Source organism: Sceloporus occidentalis, unplaced genomic scaffold (genome assembly GCF_023333645.1).
Source record: "Sceloporus occidentalis isolate IW3139 unplaced genomic scaffold, rSceOcc1.0.p SCAF_7, whole genome shotgun sequence".
In the NCBI taxonomy this organism is placed as follows: Eukaryota; Metazoa; Chordata; class Lepidosauria; order Squamata; family Phrynosomatidae; genus Sceloporus; species Sceloporus occidentalis.
Genome location: NW_028316987.1, coordinates 85,437,976 through 85,455,667, shown reverse-complemented (window position 1 = coordinate 85,455,667; position 17,692 = coordinate 85,437,976). Strand labels below are relative to the sequence as shown.

Genomic DNA, 17,692 nt, shown 5'->3' with positions numbered 1-17,692 from the left:
GAGAACAAGCAAAAAGAATGGATAGATGAGAAATTAAGGGGGCGCTGTCTATGAAACAGGAAAAAAGAAAATAAGAGGGAGGAAGACAACAAGGGACAAACTGAGAGAGATGTTAGGAAAACTGAGGAAATAAGACACCAAAACATGCTCCATAGGCCACATAGACCCCCCCCCCCCAGCCATTGTTGTTTCTGTGACCTGTGGACCATGTTTTGCCTCCCCCTGATATGGTGTTTTATAGTTTGATTCTCCGTTTGGCCATAAAATCCACTGGGGTGACCTTGGTCAAGTCATATGCTCACAGCCTCCGGGGAAGGCAATGGCAAACCTCCTCTGAACAAATCTTGCCAAGAAAACCCCATGATAAGTTGAGAAGGCACACAACAACAAAATGCTCAGAGCTGTGCTCTTGCTAGGTTGTTCATGTTTTGCGTGTGTTATGAACGTGAAGCCCCTTTCTTTCCATTTTTTCCTTAAGTTTTATTTTTTTAAGCAGAGCCTGAAAGCCATTTAAAAGAGTACTGCTTTAGAAAATGTCCTTTCACATATCTAACCAACCATATTTCTAACTACATTGGGACCTTGGTATCCGTTGGGGTTTGGTTCCAGGGCCCACCATGAATAGCAAAATCTGTGGATACTCAAGTCCCATTATATTTAATGGCACAGTAAGATGGTGTCCCTTGCTTAAAACGGCAAAAAGTTTGCTTTTGAGAATTTCTATATTTTTAAAATATTTTCAAACCGTGGATGCTTGAATATGCAGATAAAAAATCCATGGATATGAAGGGCTGATTGTATAGCGAAGATGTGGATAACAGTTTGTTCTAGCAATCTAAGTGGACAGACAAATTAATATGGCAAGAAATGGTTCTTCAAATATTCTCAGCAAAATTAATGAAGGACTGTACAGACAGATTACCAGCACTTTGACTAAACCTGGAAGCCAGTGCTTCAACTGCTTGGGAACCAGCGAAGCTAGTAAAACAGTGAATTCTAAGATCTAACATCAGCTCTGAAAACATTTCTGACTGCATTATTTTCCACTTGAAAATGTTAAAGGTTTTCAAAAGCAACCTCTGTCATTACATCTGCTTTCTCCCCAATCACAACTCACACATGGTTTTGGTTTTAATTTGTTTTCAAGTTATGCTTTGCACTTCATTTTTTTACAAGTTGCTGTAAGAAACTGAGTAAATCTCTGCATAATCAACAATTTAAAATAAATAAGATTCTTATACTTCTGGCATAGGTCCCATTGTATTTAACAAATCTGAAAATATGCTTGTTATAATGAAAGTAGTGTGGAAAGAAAACAAAAACCCACAAAGGAACATGAGAATCCAATGTACACCTGTCACATACGCAGATATGCAGCTAGGCTCCTTTACTTGTCTAAATAGACACAATGAGAGTTACTTAGGAGTAAACATGCATAGGATTGGACTTTGTATGTGTGCAAGGGCGTTCAGAGTCACTTAAACAAAGAAACAATAAAATGAGCACAAAGGATGTCAGGATTACCTAACAAAAAAGCAGGGGATTCAGCTTTTAAAAGGAGCCAGGCAAAGATGCTGGGTGTTTGTGAAGACAGCAGTATCAAATAATCTCTTCCCCCTCAACTCAAAAAATAAATAAAAATCTGATACTTCAGTGGAGATCTGAATAGCGGTTCTCATAGTGCACAGTAGTCTAGAGCTATGGTTGTTACAACTGTGCCACATAAAATGCATCACAAACTCGTGACAGCTTCCCTCTTGGACAGAAGTCCCAGGGCAATATCAATCTTTATTGTTTGCTGAAGCATATATGAAGCCTGTGGATGCATACCCTAAAATGTAATATCACAGAAGAAGAGCTCCAGGCACTTAATAAGGTTGCATATAATGTGATCACATACTATGACCAAAGGAATTTTTCTAGAACTTTTTTTAAAACAAACAACAACAAAAAAGAGTTTCAAAATCATTTTCATGTAACAACAGCAGCACACGCTATTTCCATTTTATCTTTTGGGTTAATCTGTCATTGCCTGGGCAATGCAGGCCTCCAAACAGTAAAACATACAACCATACCTAAAGGACATCCAGGGACCTGTGAATTAACTCAGTAAAAATAGCATGACTTCACTGCTTTGGCAGTACTCTCTATATATCTATTTCTTAGGATACATCTACACCATGGCGCCCCGACTTTGATCCTTTAGATTTTTTGGACTTCAACTCCCAAAAGCCCAGCCAGGTTGGTCAACAGTTAGGAATTCTGGGAGCTGAAGCCCCAAAGATCTGTAGACAGATCTGTAGGACACTGTAGAAATAATACAGTTTGGCACCACTTTAATGGTCATGGCTCCATACTACACAATCCTAGGATTTGGAGTTTTGTGGAGCAATAGCACTCTTTGTCATACAAGGCTAAAGACACAAGCTCTGGACATATGTACACATCTCAGAAAGATCTATGGCAAAAGCACTGCCAGTCACAGAATTTAGCTTTCCAGGAATCTCAGCTTTTGCATTAAAGCAATAGGTTTTATCATCTAAAGGAGGCCAAAGTATCCCTGAAATAGTTTGGGAAAGACTGTGGAAATCTTACAAGCCATTACCAGGGAAGTGGATAAAATGTTCAGCAAATAATAGTCCAAACCCATTAATAGTAAAACTAGAATAAATTATGCAAATTTTTTTGCACCGGCATGTTTTATTCAATACAGTCCTTTTCTGCATCCAGGACTGAAGTTCAATTTCATCTCTCAGAAGGTAGAGGAAGGAAGAAAGGGATTTGTTATTCTGGACTTATCCTGATTAACAGATAAGAACTGGTTGATAAAGTGGCAGTGGCAGAAATGCTGGCAGAGAGTGATGGCATCATCTTGGATTTCATGCTACCAGCAAGGAGTGTGAAAATTGAGCCAGACATGTACCATAGACTTTAGGAAACTATTTATTTATTTATTTATTCAATCAGATTTATAAATCTGTTTTCAAAGAGCACAGAGGCAGTTGTGCAGATTTCATGCTTCAAAATTCTAAAAGAGAAAAGAGTCTGAGAGGCTGTGGATTTTTACAAAATAAACACTGAAAGCACAATTACAAAGTATTTCAATGAAAAGAGGAGAAAATGGGAGACATCTAAAGAAGCCAGTTTCTGCTGCACAGAACTCCTTTGATGAGCTAAGGCTGAAAAGGGACATATATAGAGCATGATAGGTATAATCAGGGGTGAGTACAAAAGAGCAGATTCCATCTGTAAGAACGGTATCAGGAAGGCTAAAGCCCAGGGTGACCTGAGTCTTGCAAGGGATGCTTAAAAAAAGACACCTAGCTTCTTGAGTATGTTAAGAACACAAAAATGTTAGGTACAGTGCTTCCAGAGTATGGTGACTGAAAGAAGATTCATTCAGTCACTAGTATGGAGGAGTTGTGTTTAATCTAGAGGAGTTGTGTTTAATCTGAACAGAAGACAGAATAAATACTATAAGAAGGGCCCTGTATAGATATGATGATAATTACAGAATACCTATGATATTAAGTTCAGGGCACCAAACTAAGATTAATTACACACTAAAATTTTGAAGGAGTTTGAAATTTTAATTTCAGAGCTGCCCTGTGGAGCTTTGGAAATTTAGGGATATTGGCTGAAGTACCAAAAGAATGGAGAAGTAGAAATGGTGTTGTCTGCAAAGGGAATGGGATGGTAAAATTCACCCTAATTTATATTCATGACAAACATTCAGTCTAGCTAAACTTTGAACACCTGCTGTATCCTGATTTCAGCAAAGCATTTGAAAAAGTGTCCAGTGATTTCCTTGCTGAAAAACTTAGTCGGGGTAGATAGTAAGACTGCTTAGTGGTTCCACAGCTGGTTGAACCACTGTACCTGGCACATTCCACCCATCTGGAAGAAACTCAGGGCCACTGGGTTCTGTCCTTGACCATGTCTTGTTCAACAGTTTTATAAATGACTTGGTTGCAGCTGGAAAAGGAATTGCATACTAAATTTGCAGCTGACACAAAATTGGTAAGGATAGCTTATTTATTTAAGAAAGTTCAAAACTGATATTGACAGACATTTTCCTAGACCAAAACCAACAAGATGAAATTGAACGAAGAAAAATATAAATATTTAGGTGTGTTTTTTTTTAAAAAAAATATCAAAGGCACAGATATAGGAGGGCAAAAACCTGGCTGGCAACAGTACAGGTGAAACAGATATTTCTGTTTTAGGTGATTACAAGAGCCAGCACTTGGGTATGGTTGCTATAATAATAATAATAACTTTATTACGGCCATTTGGCCAGCATTTGGTTGCTATAAAGACAGTGCAAGCTTAGGTAGTATTAAGAACAGACTGCATACGTGTAACTGTGGTTCTTCAGGTAGGTGGTCATCTGAGAATTCATACAAATGGGTATTTGCGCCTGCCCAGAGCCAAAGCCCTGATGCCCACTCCTGCAATGCATGTCCAAGTGCGCCTCAGCTCTCTTTCCTCAGTTCAGTGTCTACTAGATACTCAGGCAAGCATTTAAAGAGGTTAGAAGGGATTGTTGTGTGAATGCATAGATGACACAGCTCAAAGAACCACAGTTAAACAATCTGTTCCTCTTCATTGTGGTTTCTGTAAATCACACAAATGAGTGACTAGCAAGCTAACTCAATGGAAATAGGCCCATATCAAGCCAATAATGATGACAGAACTGCATGGCCAAAACAGGTGTCCACTCTTGGATCTAACTGATAATGTGTGATAAATATAAATAGTTGTGACCAGGTTACCTCCCTGCACAATTCCAGCAATGGCATTCTCTTCAGAAAGGCTGTAGGTGTCACCATAGCCCTAGAGTGGTGTTTCAGTCCTTCAGGAACAGGAATATGAACAGGTTCATGGTTAACTATAACAGTTTGCACAACCCACTCTGAAGTTCTCTGAGCAGATACTGGACAACCAACAGCATCTCACAAGATGCTGTGGAATATGGAAAAATCTGCTCCATGATCAACAAAGAAGGCTAATACTCTTCTAACATCTAGGAAATGTGGTGTCCTTTCCAGCTGTTATTAAATGTGATATAGGTAGTATCAAATCCTGTTGCAGATGAAATGTCAAGATTCCCTTAGGTAAAAACAAAATATCCAGTCATAGCATGAATTTGTTTTTATGAAAAACTAGAAAGGGGTGATCAGATCAGAGGGCCCTGTTTCTTTGCTGTGATGTGAGCACTGTGATGATCCAATGCACCATCCAATTTGCTGTAAAAAATATCCTCACCATCAAATGGTAAGTCCACTATGTGAGACCTAGCATCAGATGAAACTGCTATAGAACATAACCAGTCTGGAAGATGCCAGCCACAGATGCAGGCGAAATGTCAGGAATAAACTCTTCCAGAACACGGCCAGGAAAATGGACAGAAAACTATACAACCAAGCATGTTGATGAAAAGTAACCACTGCTTCCATAACCTCGGAAGGGCAGTTGGGCCCATGGTGAGCTGTGTTAATCTGATTTGGAGTCAGCTTGTGCACCTTTGCTTGGAAGAGGTTGACCAGATTCTTCTGTTTTTATGGGAATAACTGAAGCAAGGATGGAATCTTTTCTTACAAAAGTACTGATAAGTGGTCATGACTAGTTGATACTCTCATGGTCAGGTCTGCAGAGATATAAAGGCTTCTACCCATCAAGTCTAACTTCCTCCATTCTATATCAGGTGGAATGGAGAAGAGTGGACTGTGATGGTGTTACCTCTTTTATTTGACAGACCTTGACAATAACAGAATTGGGACCAGGATAATGAAAAAAAATTCTGCTCCTTCTTCGTGTATTCTGTAGAGGATTTCAATTCTATGTAAGGCTGGTGGCATCAAAGAGGGTTTGTTCCAAGACTCTTTTATAAACTTGAATAGTGCAGGGAACATAGCTAACATAGCTGACATAACCGGTTTTGACTGAACAATCTCTGAAACACTTAATCAGGATCCAGGAGTGGCAGTATGTTTTCCTTTATCCTGAGGTATACATAGAACTTGCTCTAAATCTGACCTCATTAACAGTGATAGCAGCACACTGTCACTCACTTCTTCTGCAGGAGATGAGGTAAGTGCTGAGGGTAAATCAGGTAGCATGAAAGAGAAATCATAATCTTTTTCTGGAGTCAATTCCCAAGTCTCTCATTTGGCAAAAGGCTGGTTGATCAAGAGCTGTTGCATGGATTGAACATCCATAGCCAGCTGTTTTAATGGAGGAGATACTACCGATGTATACATTGGTTGCAGTACATCCACAAAAAAAATGCTGAGATGGTACCAACACCAATATAGTGGAGTTTAAAGGCATGTAAGAAATTACTAAGACAACAAAAATTAAATATCTGCAACCAAACTTGTGGGAGTATTTGTCATATCCACAGACATGGTTTCTGTTGGTAAAGTAGCAGTCAACACTAAGGCCAACATTTCTTGGTCTCAAAAAGATTGGTCCCATGAATCCATAACAAAAGGTGAACATCTCAGGTGATAGTAACCCCCCAGAATGGGGGACACTTCAGCTTGGACTTAGAGAAGTGATTCATATGCTAACTGCTTGAATGATGGGATGAGTAGTCTCTAAAATACAGAGATCTGTCCCAGTATCTGTGGTAGGAGAAATCTAAAGTAGTGACTTCTATCTCCATGTCTCCATTCCAGATCCCAAGTGGGGAGGCCACTTCATTGTCTGAACATAAAGAGCAAGGCAAATGGTCTTTGGAGTACACAGCTAACAAAATGAACTTGAACAGGGAGTAATGTAAGGTACTGCACTTAGGGCGGAAAAATAAAATGCACAGATATAGGATGGGGGACACCTAGCTGAAGGAGACTATATGTGAAAGGGATCTAGGAGTCTAAGTAAACTACAAGTTGAACATGAGTCAACAGTACGATGCAACAGCTAACAAGGCCAATGCAATTTTAGACTGCATCAATAGAAATATAGTGTCTAGAGCAAGGGAGGTAATAGTGCCACTCTATTCTGCTTTGGTCAGGCCTCACCTGGAATACTGTGTCCAGTTCTGGGCACCACAATTCAAAAAGGACATTGAGAAACTGGAGCGTGTCCAAAGGAGGGCGACTAAAATGGTGAAGGATCTGGAAACCATGCCCGATGAGGAACGACCTAGGGAGCTGGGGATGTTTAGCCTGGAGAAGAGAAGGTTAAGAGGTGATATGATAGCCCTGTTTAAATACTTGAAGGGAAGTCATGTTGAGGAGGGAGCAAGCTTGTTTTCTGCTGCTCCAGAGACTAGAACACAAAACAATGGATGCAAACTGCAGGAAAAGAGATTCCACCTCAACATTAGGAGGAACATCCTGACAGTAAGGGCTGTTTGACAGTGGAACACACTCCTTCCTTGGAGTGTAGTGGAGTCTACCTCCTTGGAGGTCTTCAAACAGAGGCTGGATGGCCATCTGTCCAGGATGCTTTGATTTAGATTTCCTGCATGGCAGGGGGTTGGACTGGATGACCCTTGTGGTCTCTTCCAACTCTACGATTCTATGATTCCAACAGAAAAATAGAAAAATAAACAGTCAGCAATTCCTGATGAAAGATAAGGAAAAGGGACCATTGTGAACAATGCTGCTGAGATGGCAATGAATAAAAATTGAGGCAAGACAGATGAGGTGTACATGGACATCATCCTATTTATTTATTTATTTATTTATTTATTTATTTATTTATTTCCAGTCTGGACATACACATACACACGTCAAGGTTTCCGTAAAAAATCACCCAGCTCTGGAAAGTTCTGCAAGAGGCTTTGCACAGGTTGCAAAAAAACATTTGTATGATTCACAGAGACCATGATGAAGAAAGATAATATTCTGGCCACATTGAAGTATCAATACTACATAAGTCATGTGGAGAACTGTGACTAGTTTAAAGAACACTGAACACTGGAGTAAACCAAAGTGAAGAGATAGAAAAAACAGTATGAAAAGGAAGAGGTGGTGGTGGTCCTGAAATATCTCAGGAGTGTTGTGCAAAAGATGAAGCAGATTCAGTCATTCCATAGAGCAGGATTAGAACCAACAGGTGGAAATAGTAAGGAACCAATTTTGGAAAAGTATTAGTGGGGTAAACCCTAACCATAACTGTTCAGCACTGGAAGAGATTGCCTTAAGAGTTGGTGTACTCTGTTTCACTAGAGAAGTGAAAACAGAGACAAGCTTTTGAATTGTGACTGCTGATCTAGGAAAATTTCTCCCCAGTGGGGCTAACCTGGCCATCAATACTATAATGTTTTCAGCACCAGGTAGCTGCTTCTCTGTTTCAAAAGAAATAGCCATGTTAGTCTCTTGCAGTGTAAAAATAAGGAAAGGAGAGGAAGGGAGGGGAAATGCAGCAGCACCTTTAAGACTAACTGGTTTTTATTTTAGCATGAGCTTTCATGGATAAAAACTCTCTTGGAATTTGTGAATACTACTCAATTCAGCTGTTTCTCTTTGTATAGAATTGAATTATATTCCCAAATTCCAATCAATTAGTAGAGGTAGAAACAAAGACAACGACTTCATGGCACACTACCTATATTAATATAAGAATCCTCATTACTGCACATACATCAAAAGGAATCTTCTCAGAGAGAGTTTTGGACCTAGAGAAACAGACCTTGGGCATCATTTTTGTGATTAATTGATTTGAAAATTATTGTTATTATGTTTGTAATTCCCACCCCCCTCTATTTCCATGCCATTTGAATTGTTCATTGGATTGTTGATTTTGCATCTCATTGGTTTGTGTTACTGGCATGTTACAGCAAACCACAGTTTAAGAGAGCATAGTTTGCTTAGCTGACATGTTATGGAGAACAAAAGGTAGTCTGGAAGCAGAAGTAAAAGCACCAATCTAATCTAGAGGCCACACAAAAGTATAGATGCACAAAACCCCCAAAACTGTAGAAATCAATTTCCAAAATAGGTACCTGTGGTTTATTGTTATGTCCAAACAAGCTGAAAGTGTAATTTTCCAAAATATGTAGGGATTGCCCTTTTAGGACATCCTGTTTGTATATGAACCAGCTTACATACAGATTTGCCCTCATCATCCATCCTTGTAGACCATTTCCAGCAGCACTGATCATTTCAAGATGTCCATATGTACAAAATGTTATGAAAAGCAAATGTTATTTGGGTAGCAGCTGAGGTAAAATGTAGAAGATAAAAGTGAATATAGATCACAAGGTTTGATGAAAGAATACCATGGACAGAAGACAAATGGATTTTGCAGTAGTGTATAATAATGATTTTTGAAGAGAGAATAGAAAAGAGTAGAGCCTGCTGGTCATATGGAGAATCATGGAATAATGCACAAAGGAAGTGAGAACAAAAGGAGATTGAAAAAGATCTCCTTTTTGTATTTCCACATTGATTATAATATTGTTGGATATATCAGACACAGCACTATAAGAAACCAAGGAGAACAAAGGGATAATGTATACAGAGAAACAATCCAGTCACTGCATGTTTGGATGAAAATGAGACATTTTACACAACAAGGTGGAAATCCTTTGATTAAAAAAGCTTTATATCAACAGCAGGCAAAATTGTATTATACTTTGCTGTCTTCTAGAGTAGACTACCTAAATCTTTTAGATTAATCGTTATGTTCTGGTAATATTTTTACTTTATTTTATTGGTACTGAATCTCTTTGATCTGTGCTTTGATCATAGATATCATTTGGAAGTAATCAATGGCAGCATAAAAGGAAGAAAAACACAGATGGACATTGTAACAATAAAGGTGAATGTGTTATTATCAGAGAAAGCACAAGTCCAAATGGCACATGCATGGAGGGAAAGGTGTTACAAAAATAGAAATTTCCTGCATAATATTTGGCAATGCAAAATAGTTATATAGCCAGTTTGGCTGGCCGCTCTACACAGCCCTTACCAGCAGAGACTTGAGTAGTCTCCTGCCATGAGGCTGTGATAGTAAATAGGACTAAAGAAACAAAGAGCAGCTCTGCATAGAACTAAACTGTTCTCCCTTGTCTCAGAGAGGAAAGGGTGTTGTTGTTTTCCCAAGCAATCAAAGGAGTATTATCATTGACTGATGTGGCATGTCACAGGCCACCCTCTAATCTCTACAGTGAAGAGAGGAGGAAGAAAGGCTTTCTGATGATTATTTTTAATGTCATCGCATTTCTTGGCAATTTCACATAAACAGTGTAGAGCTTGTTCAGGTCCATAAATGTTGTTATAAAATGAGTTTACTAAATAAGAGAGAAAGAAAGAAAGAAAGAAAGAAAGAAAGAAAGAAAGAAAGAAAGAAAGAAAGAGCTCAAAGCTGTGGCAAAGACCGTACCCTTTTGCATCACTTATTCAAACAGAAACAAGTCTTATGCATCAACTTTAAGTACCTCTGTGCAACAGCTTCTCTAAGATCATTTTCAAGCGCTGGAGGGTAGGTGGTGAAACTTCATATTTGTATACATCTATCACCGGTACCTGCTGACACCTCCCAAACACTCCATCTGAAGAATGGAAAAAGGAAAGTTGGAGGGGGAAAAAAGAGAAAAGGGGTAAACCACATTACTTTGTGACACACTTAGTATACAAAAACATATGTATTACTATAAATCCTGTATATGACCGTTATATTACATGCAGAAACTGTTGGATACCTTGCTGGCCATCTTTCCTTACCAACTATTTTTTTTTTTATCTAAGGTTTTCTGTCTATAGCAACCCTACAAGAAATAAAGCAAATAAATACTCTTAATGAAGAGCAGGGCTCAGGAAACATGGATGTTAGTTTTCAGAGCCCCTGGGTTGTTGTTGTTGTTTTTTAATTTTCTCCTTTTAATGGCGAAACTCTGTAGTTGTAAATGAGTGTTGAATCGATAATAGGCAGCAAAGGCTAGTTTAATGTAGTACCCTCTAATGAATGCAATAAAAGAGAGCTGCTCACACAACAATGAGATATTAATGGAACCTAATTTATTTAGCTCCATTCCATTCATCTAAAATGACAGACTCTTCTCATCAAACTCTTTTCATATCACACCTTCTAATTAATTTAGGCCCTAATTAGTCTTTATTTAGAGAATTGTTCATTTCAAGAGAAGCTTCCTGTGTGGGAAGAAGAAGATAGGCAGGGGAGGGGGAGTTCAAACATTCAAATTACCTTTCTCCCTTCCATATAAAAGACTAATTTAGAACCTAGGTGCTTATAATACCCTCTGACCATCTGCAGCTCTAGGCTTCAAAAAAAAAAGGGGGGGTGCATCCATTGTTGTTCTGTACACAGTGATCCAAAGAAAACTATTCAAATGCAACAAGTTTAATTAGCATGCTATTCTTCATATTGCTTGTTTTAATTCAGTAATTACTACAGATATTGCACTGATAATCAAAAGGGACAGTGCAATTTGGCTAGTAGAACATACCATTAAGAATTAATTTACAAGCATCCATTTATTTCTATGGGATTTAAACAAGATGAAAGAAAGAGGAAAAATAGGTGTTTTCAAAATGTAAGCATTACTTCTGTGATTATGTAGATACAGACTTATAGCAAAGTCTTTTTTCTCTCTCAATACAAACTGAGTGTTAAACCAAATTTTAAAATACATAAATTAAAGGGGGGTACACCTACAAACTGTCAAGTATCATTTTTTAAACTTGCTATTTCAGCAAAGATTATCCAAACTATATTTCTCCAGGAAACATTTTTTTCTCTCTAACATATGGGATGTCGTTTAATCCAGTATCTTACTCTGCTAACCTGTACTTTGGGGCTTGGTTTCATATTTCTGTATCTTACAAAATAATGAGTTCTGCTACTGTGGAAGACTATTAAAGGTTGCACAAAAGCAAGGTGATATCTTTTTTTACTGCCTGTTCACAAGCTTGCTGTACCTCCTGTACACACTCTTATGGCAACAGAGGTTGATCTGATAAGTGGCTTTATCTGTGTTGTGCTCCTGTACTCCAAGACTGGCTAAGCTATAACTGTCTTTAACAGCCATAAAAGAACATAGTTTTTCAGAGTATCTCAACACACACATCTATTATGTATTCAACAAGTGCATGGTTGTTGTGAGATTGCACACACTTTCTCCTTCTGTGACCTATGTTTGTTCCTGATAACCTGGTAAGAGCTCTACTTGTGTACAGTAACAGTTGTATTTACACCATCCAGTGATTTTTTTAGCCTAGAAGGTAATTACTCCCCAGAGGTAACAGTCTGGTTAGTCACACGTTATTCATAGTGAGTGATATCTCCATTAGCACCACCACGTCAATATACATTATTTCAGCCACCACTACTAATAGCATATTGTGGGTAACTGAGCATTTCCCAGTTTCTGATGCTCCTTTTTGCACCAGGAAAAAGCCAGATTGGGGCCACGGTGTACAGTTGCCGTGGCCCCGATCTGGCGCACAAAGGGGTGGTGTGACTCCCCTTTAGGGTCATCTGTTTTTGGCCGTGAAGTCAAAAAGTAGTTTTAGGATCTAGTGGCATCCACTAATATATAGCAGATTCCTTTCTATCAACTTTACAACTAGGCTGAACATACTTATTTAAAACAAAAACAGGACATTGGGATGGCAAAAACGGAATAGGGTTATGTAATATTTTGTACTCATGAAAAAGTAAGATGATAACAAAAGCTTTACTGTATGAGCATATTGAGCTAACAATTATTTTTCAGTGACAAGCCTCATACAAAAATGTAGGTAGATGTAGAGTGGGACTGTACTTCACCACAACAGTAGCATGAATATTTCTCTTTTGAAGTAATCTTAAGCAACAAATTGTGGTCTTTCAACACCTTATTATAAAACTTCTACACTCTAAGACACAATTTTGTTTTGTTTGTTTGTTTTTTATGTTTTTGTCTTGACAGCCAGAATTTGAAACTGGGATCCTCAAGCCATTTTTGCAACATGATGGCATTTTTCTGGATCAAGGTTGTACAAGGCTTTATAGATTATCATCAATACTTTGAAACAGAAGGGTAACTAATGAAGCTGCCTTAACAAGAAATTTTGTTCCCTTTACCCACCCTGATGAAATGTCTGGTTATACCATTTTGAACCTGCTGAAGTTTTCTGTTTAGATATTTACAGAAAGGAGATGTAGATTTGGGTGTTACCAGTGTAATGGTGGCACCAACCACCCCCCTCCAAACAGCACAATTTCTCCTGGGGTTTTCATGTACATGTTAAATAGCATGAAGGATGAAATGAAACTTTAGAAATGGCAGTGACTGAATGTTATGTATTCATACTTAATTTAATTTTGTTTGCTGTACTAACAGAAACCAGAGCTAACCGTTATATTGTTTTGCCTACTATCTCTGTCTGAATTCTCAAAACTATCCAGCTGGGGAGATCTCAGTGGCGCAAGCAAAACCCTCCTGGAGTTGAACGTTCAAAGGCTTACGTTTGTAGAACAGCACAAACATTCTCTCCTCCAGTAAAATCTGGATGAACAGCCTCCAAAAGAAAAAATATATATTTTACTCTGGGATCAGGAAAGAAGAATTTAAGCCAGAATGCACTCAATTTAATGGCAGTGAAGATTTTTGAGGCACTATCCTAAACCCGTCAAGCAAACTTGGTTTGGCATAAAGCTCATTCTTCGCAGCTGTGGTCAGATTTGGAACTACCTGTTAACTGTTAAGGGTGGAAAGATAAGCAGCAGCAGGGCAGCAAAAAGGAGGAGGTTTATCTATGGCAGCTAATCTCCTCAATCAACAGCACTCAGCTTCTGCTCAACAGCCGTTGCCAAGTAACGGACCAGGCTTCTCTTATCAGCTTCCTAATGTTTCATTGACTATTCAGACAAGAATAGAAAGATGTGACACAAAGGGTTATAACCAGCACAAAATGAAAATGGCATATAATGTGGGTGGAAGAAGAGAAATCTTTTAGTCCTCCCTTCATCTGGATAGTCCCTGGCTGTTGCTAGTGGAGGGAGAACTGTTCAGCTCTGCTTATTCTAAACTATAAAAGCAAAAGGGGAATATATATTTGCGTAATGGAGATTTTGTGGCTTGCCTTGGTGAAGGCTTAGCCATTTATTGACATCAACAGTTCCCTTCATACAAACAGCTTTTTCTCACTTACATGCGGCACGGACACATCAGAGTATTTGTGGTAAGTTAGGAAGGGCATTGCATTGTTTGTGCATTTTATGCTCTGTTTGTAATAAAGGCAAATTCATGTCAAATCAGCATTGTTGTAATGTTATCTAAAGCATCATCTTTTTCAAACAGAGAGAAAGAAGAAGGTAGGATTTCCATCTGGATCGTTGTGTATACAATATCTACATTGCTTCTTTTCCCATTCAGGGTTAGGCACAAGAAATACCTTGATTTCTTCTTAGATACTGCAGTTAAAAACTGAAGCCTTTAATTAAAATGCAAACTTTAATTGTGAAACTGAGAAGAAAGACAATGTCTTCTGCCATTTACTTATCAGCACAATATGTAGTCAATATTTTTCCTGTTTACCCTGACAACATATATTACCATGTAATCATGCTGAATGAAGATTTCCAAGCTGAAAAACAAACTGTAACATCTAATACACATCACATTTAGAGATACAATGGTGTACATAGAATTGCCATTACTGCAAAGGAATAAAGTGACAGCACCAAAGTTTTTTGTGGAGTTTTCGGACTATGCAGCCATGTTTGGGAAAAGTTTATTCCTGACATTTCATCAGCATCTGTGGCTGGCATCTTCAGAGACTGCTGGCATGGAAGAAAACACATATATATACTGTGTGACCCTTGGTTGAGAGCATGTGATTTACATGTTAATCTCTGTGTTGGTCTGTTGTTGAATGGCAAGGCCATTAATGATCAATTGTCTGTTGGGAAATCCCTCTGCCCCTGGGTGGTTTTCATTTGCATGAGCTGGGTCTTGATTATGGTGTTTTTCAGGACTGGTAGGCAAACTCTGGCCCAGTACAGACTGTGGAAAAGGGGCAGTCCGCAGCCACCCCTTTCCGCGGAGGATTGGGGCCAGGGCAGTCATACTGGCAGCCCAGAAGCCCAATCTGGCACTTTTCCAGGCCACAGAGAAGTGGCAAAATGCCGCTTCCTCGTGGCTTGGAAAAGAGGTGTCCTTGAGGCTTCATGCCCCTGGACGTCCCGGGAGCCAGAGCCATAGGAGAAAGGGGCCACCCGGCCCCTTTCTCCCTGGCTTCATTCCTACAGCCGTTTGGTGGCTGCGAGAACGAGGCGCACACCCAGAAAGAGCTCCATTTAAGAACTCCTCGTGCCACAGCCAGGCCACCATAAGCGGCCTGGAATGGCGCAAAGACATCACACATGCGCCACACGCCGTTTGGACGCAGCGTGTGCGTGACATCATAATGGCAGTGACCGTGTACACAGGGTGCTGCCATTATCGTGCTGCCAGCACATATTAGGGTTAGGGAGCTTGTACATGGTGCGCGCTCCCTAACCCTAATACTGGTGATGGTACGCCACTTGTTGGCAGTCTGTACCACGCATCTGTTTACTTTAAGGGGTTTCTTTCCTATTGAAGTTGTCCAGGTGTTTATGGATTTCAATGGCTTCCTTCTGCATTCTGACCTGATAGTTGTTGGCATGGTCCAGAATTTCAGTGTTTTCAAACAGCATTTTATGCCCAGGATGGTTTATAATGTATTCTACTACTGCTGATTTTTTCTGGCTGACCCAGTCTGCAATGTCTCTCATGTTCCTTGATTCGTGCTTGCATGCTGTGTTTGGTGGTCCCTATGTAGACTTGTCCGCAGCTGCAGTATGTGCCAGTATGTATGTGGTAAACTGCTGCAGCTGTGAGAGGATCTCTCCTGTCCTTCACTGAGTGAGGCATTTGCTGGATTTTCTTGATTGGTTTGTAGATTGTCTGGAGGTTGTGTTTCCTCACCAGTTTCCCTATTCTGTAAGGACAGTGGTAAGAAGGAATAAAATAATAGAAGGCATTTTCTATGCTTCATCCTGTAATGGTTTTTCAGCTTTTAATTTAAACTTAAATAGTAATTTAATATAAACCTAATAATTAAAATGTTCCCCTTTGTAATTTAATTGCAATTTAGATCTTTTTAGCTTTTTAATAATTAACTGAACATGTTAACTTTTTCCTACTACCTTTCTTACCTCTCAGCAGGGCCCAGTGGAAACACCACTAGATCCTGGCCACTGATTCTTATGAATAAATCACACAATAGTCTGAATTGCCAGTTTCAGAATAAGAATCATGAGAAGGAATGACTCACTGGAAAAGACAATGATGCTACAAAAAATGGAAGCCAGTAGAAAGAGAAAAAGACTGCATGCTAGATAGTTAAGAGTAAAAGGGTGCTATGTAAAACTTCCATTTTCTTACTAGACCTCTGCCATACTGGCAAACTTCCCCTCTGCTCAAGTACAATAGGACCACATCATCATCATATAGACTTAATTTTTCAGACTCCAAATAATAACAATATAATAATACATTTTATTTCTTTCCTGAGTCTTCTCAAGGCCCGAGGCGGGGTACAGAGTGTTAAAATATAAAAAACAATTAAAAAAAACACAGTTACAGTAAGATAAAAACATTAAAATACACTCATAAGAACTCATATACATATTTAAAAAGCCATGATTCAAAATTGACTAGGTAGAGACCTGCCAGAAAAGATATGTCTTTAATACTGTTTTAAATACAGTCAGGGTTTTCAGCAATCCAGCAGGCCATTCCACTGTTGAGGAACAGCAGATGAAATGTCATCTGGGAAACTGTTGCCAATCTAATCCTGGACTGTTGGAGCAAATATTTCCCAGAGGACCTGAGTGTACAGGGATGGCCAAAGTACAACGACTACTACCTTTCTCCTGGTACAGGACAAAGTGATTCTGTGGGTAACCTGGACTCAAACCATGTAGGGCTTTAAAGATAATAACCAAAACTTTGTACTTTGCCTGGAAACTAATTGGCAGCCAGTGGAGTGATTTTAAGATTGGTGCAATGTGAACACTCCTGGATTTACCCATAATCTGTTTGACTACCATATTCTGAACCAGTTGGGTGTTTCCAGACTTAGTACAAATGTATCCCAAAGGTAGCACATCGCAGAAGTCCAGTCTTGAGGTTACCAACACATGCAATACCATCTTTAGGTCATCAGTACAATGCGCACCAAGAGCAGATTTGCCATCTGTGGATTTGAGCTTCTGCAGATGGCAAGTTCCAGGCTTTTAAATGGGTGCATATGCACACAGGCATACACACATATGCACACACCCATTTGAGCATCCACATTTGAGCATCCACATTTTTTTTTGCTATCCATGGGGCACAGCTTCTCAAACTGCACAGCTTCTCAAACTGGTTTGTGGGGGGAACTGGTTTAACTATCTGATCAGATTCATGAAGAAGAAGATAGTCCTTAAAATTAATTTAGGGAATTGGGTAATTTTTATAACCCACCAAGGAAGAAGTGGGTGAAGAAGATTCATATTTTGAGGAGCCTCCAGCTCCAGAAGACAGCTCCTCCCCAAAACTGGAGCAACCGAGAGTATAACTTCCTAAGTTAAAAGTATTTGACAGTGGAATAGGCTATTTCAGAGTGTGATGTAATCTCCTTCTTAGGAGGTTTTAAACAGAGGCTGGATGACCATCTGTCAGGAGTGCTTTAATTGTGTATTCCTGCATGGCGGAATG

At 39.2% G+C, this 17,692-nt stretch overlaps 1 protein-coding gene across 3 annotated transcripts in view; it reads right to left on the bottom strand.

Moving 5' to 3' along the window:
• Nucleotides 1-17,692, bottom strand: part of PTPRN2 (protein tyrosine phosphatase receptor type N2) — a 651,730-nt gene that overhangs the window by 521,853 nt on the left and 112,185 nt on the right. For all 3 annotated transcript variants that reach the window (XR_016281968.1, XM_089533554.1, XM_089533553.1), the window contains exon 3: nucleotides 10,397-10,510. Coding sequence is in view for 2 of the 3 variants with exons in the window: in XM_089533554.1 (XP_089389680.1) it covers nucleotides 10,397-10,510 (114 nt within the window). In the remaining variant the exon portion in view is untranslated. The remainder of the gene's footprint in view (nucleotides 1-10,396; nucleotides 10,511-17,692) is intronic.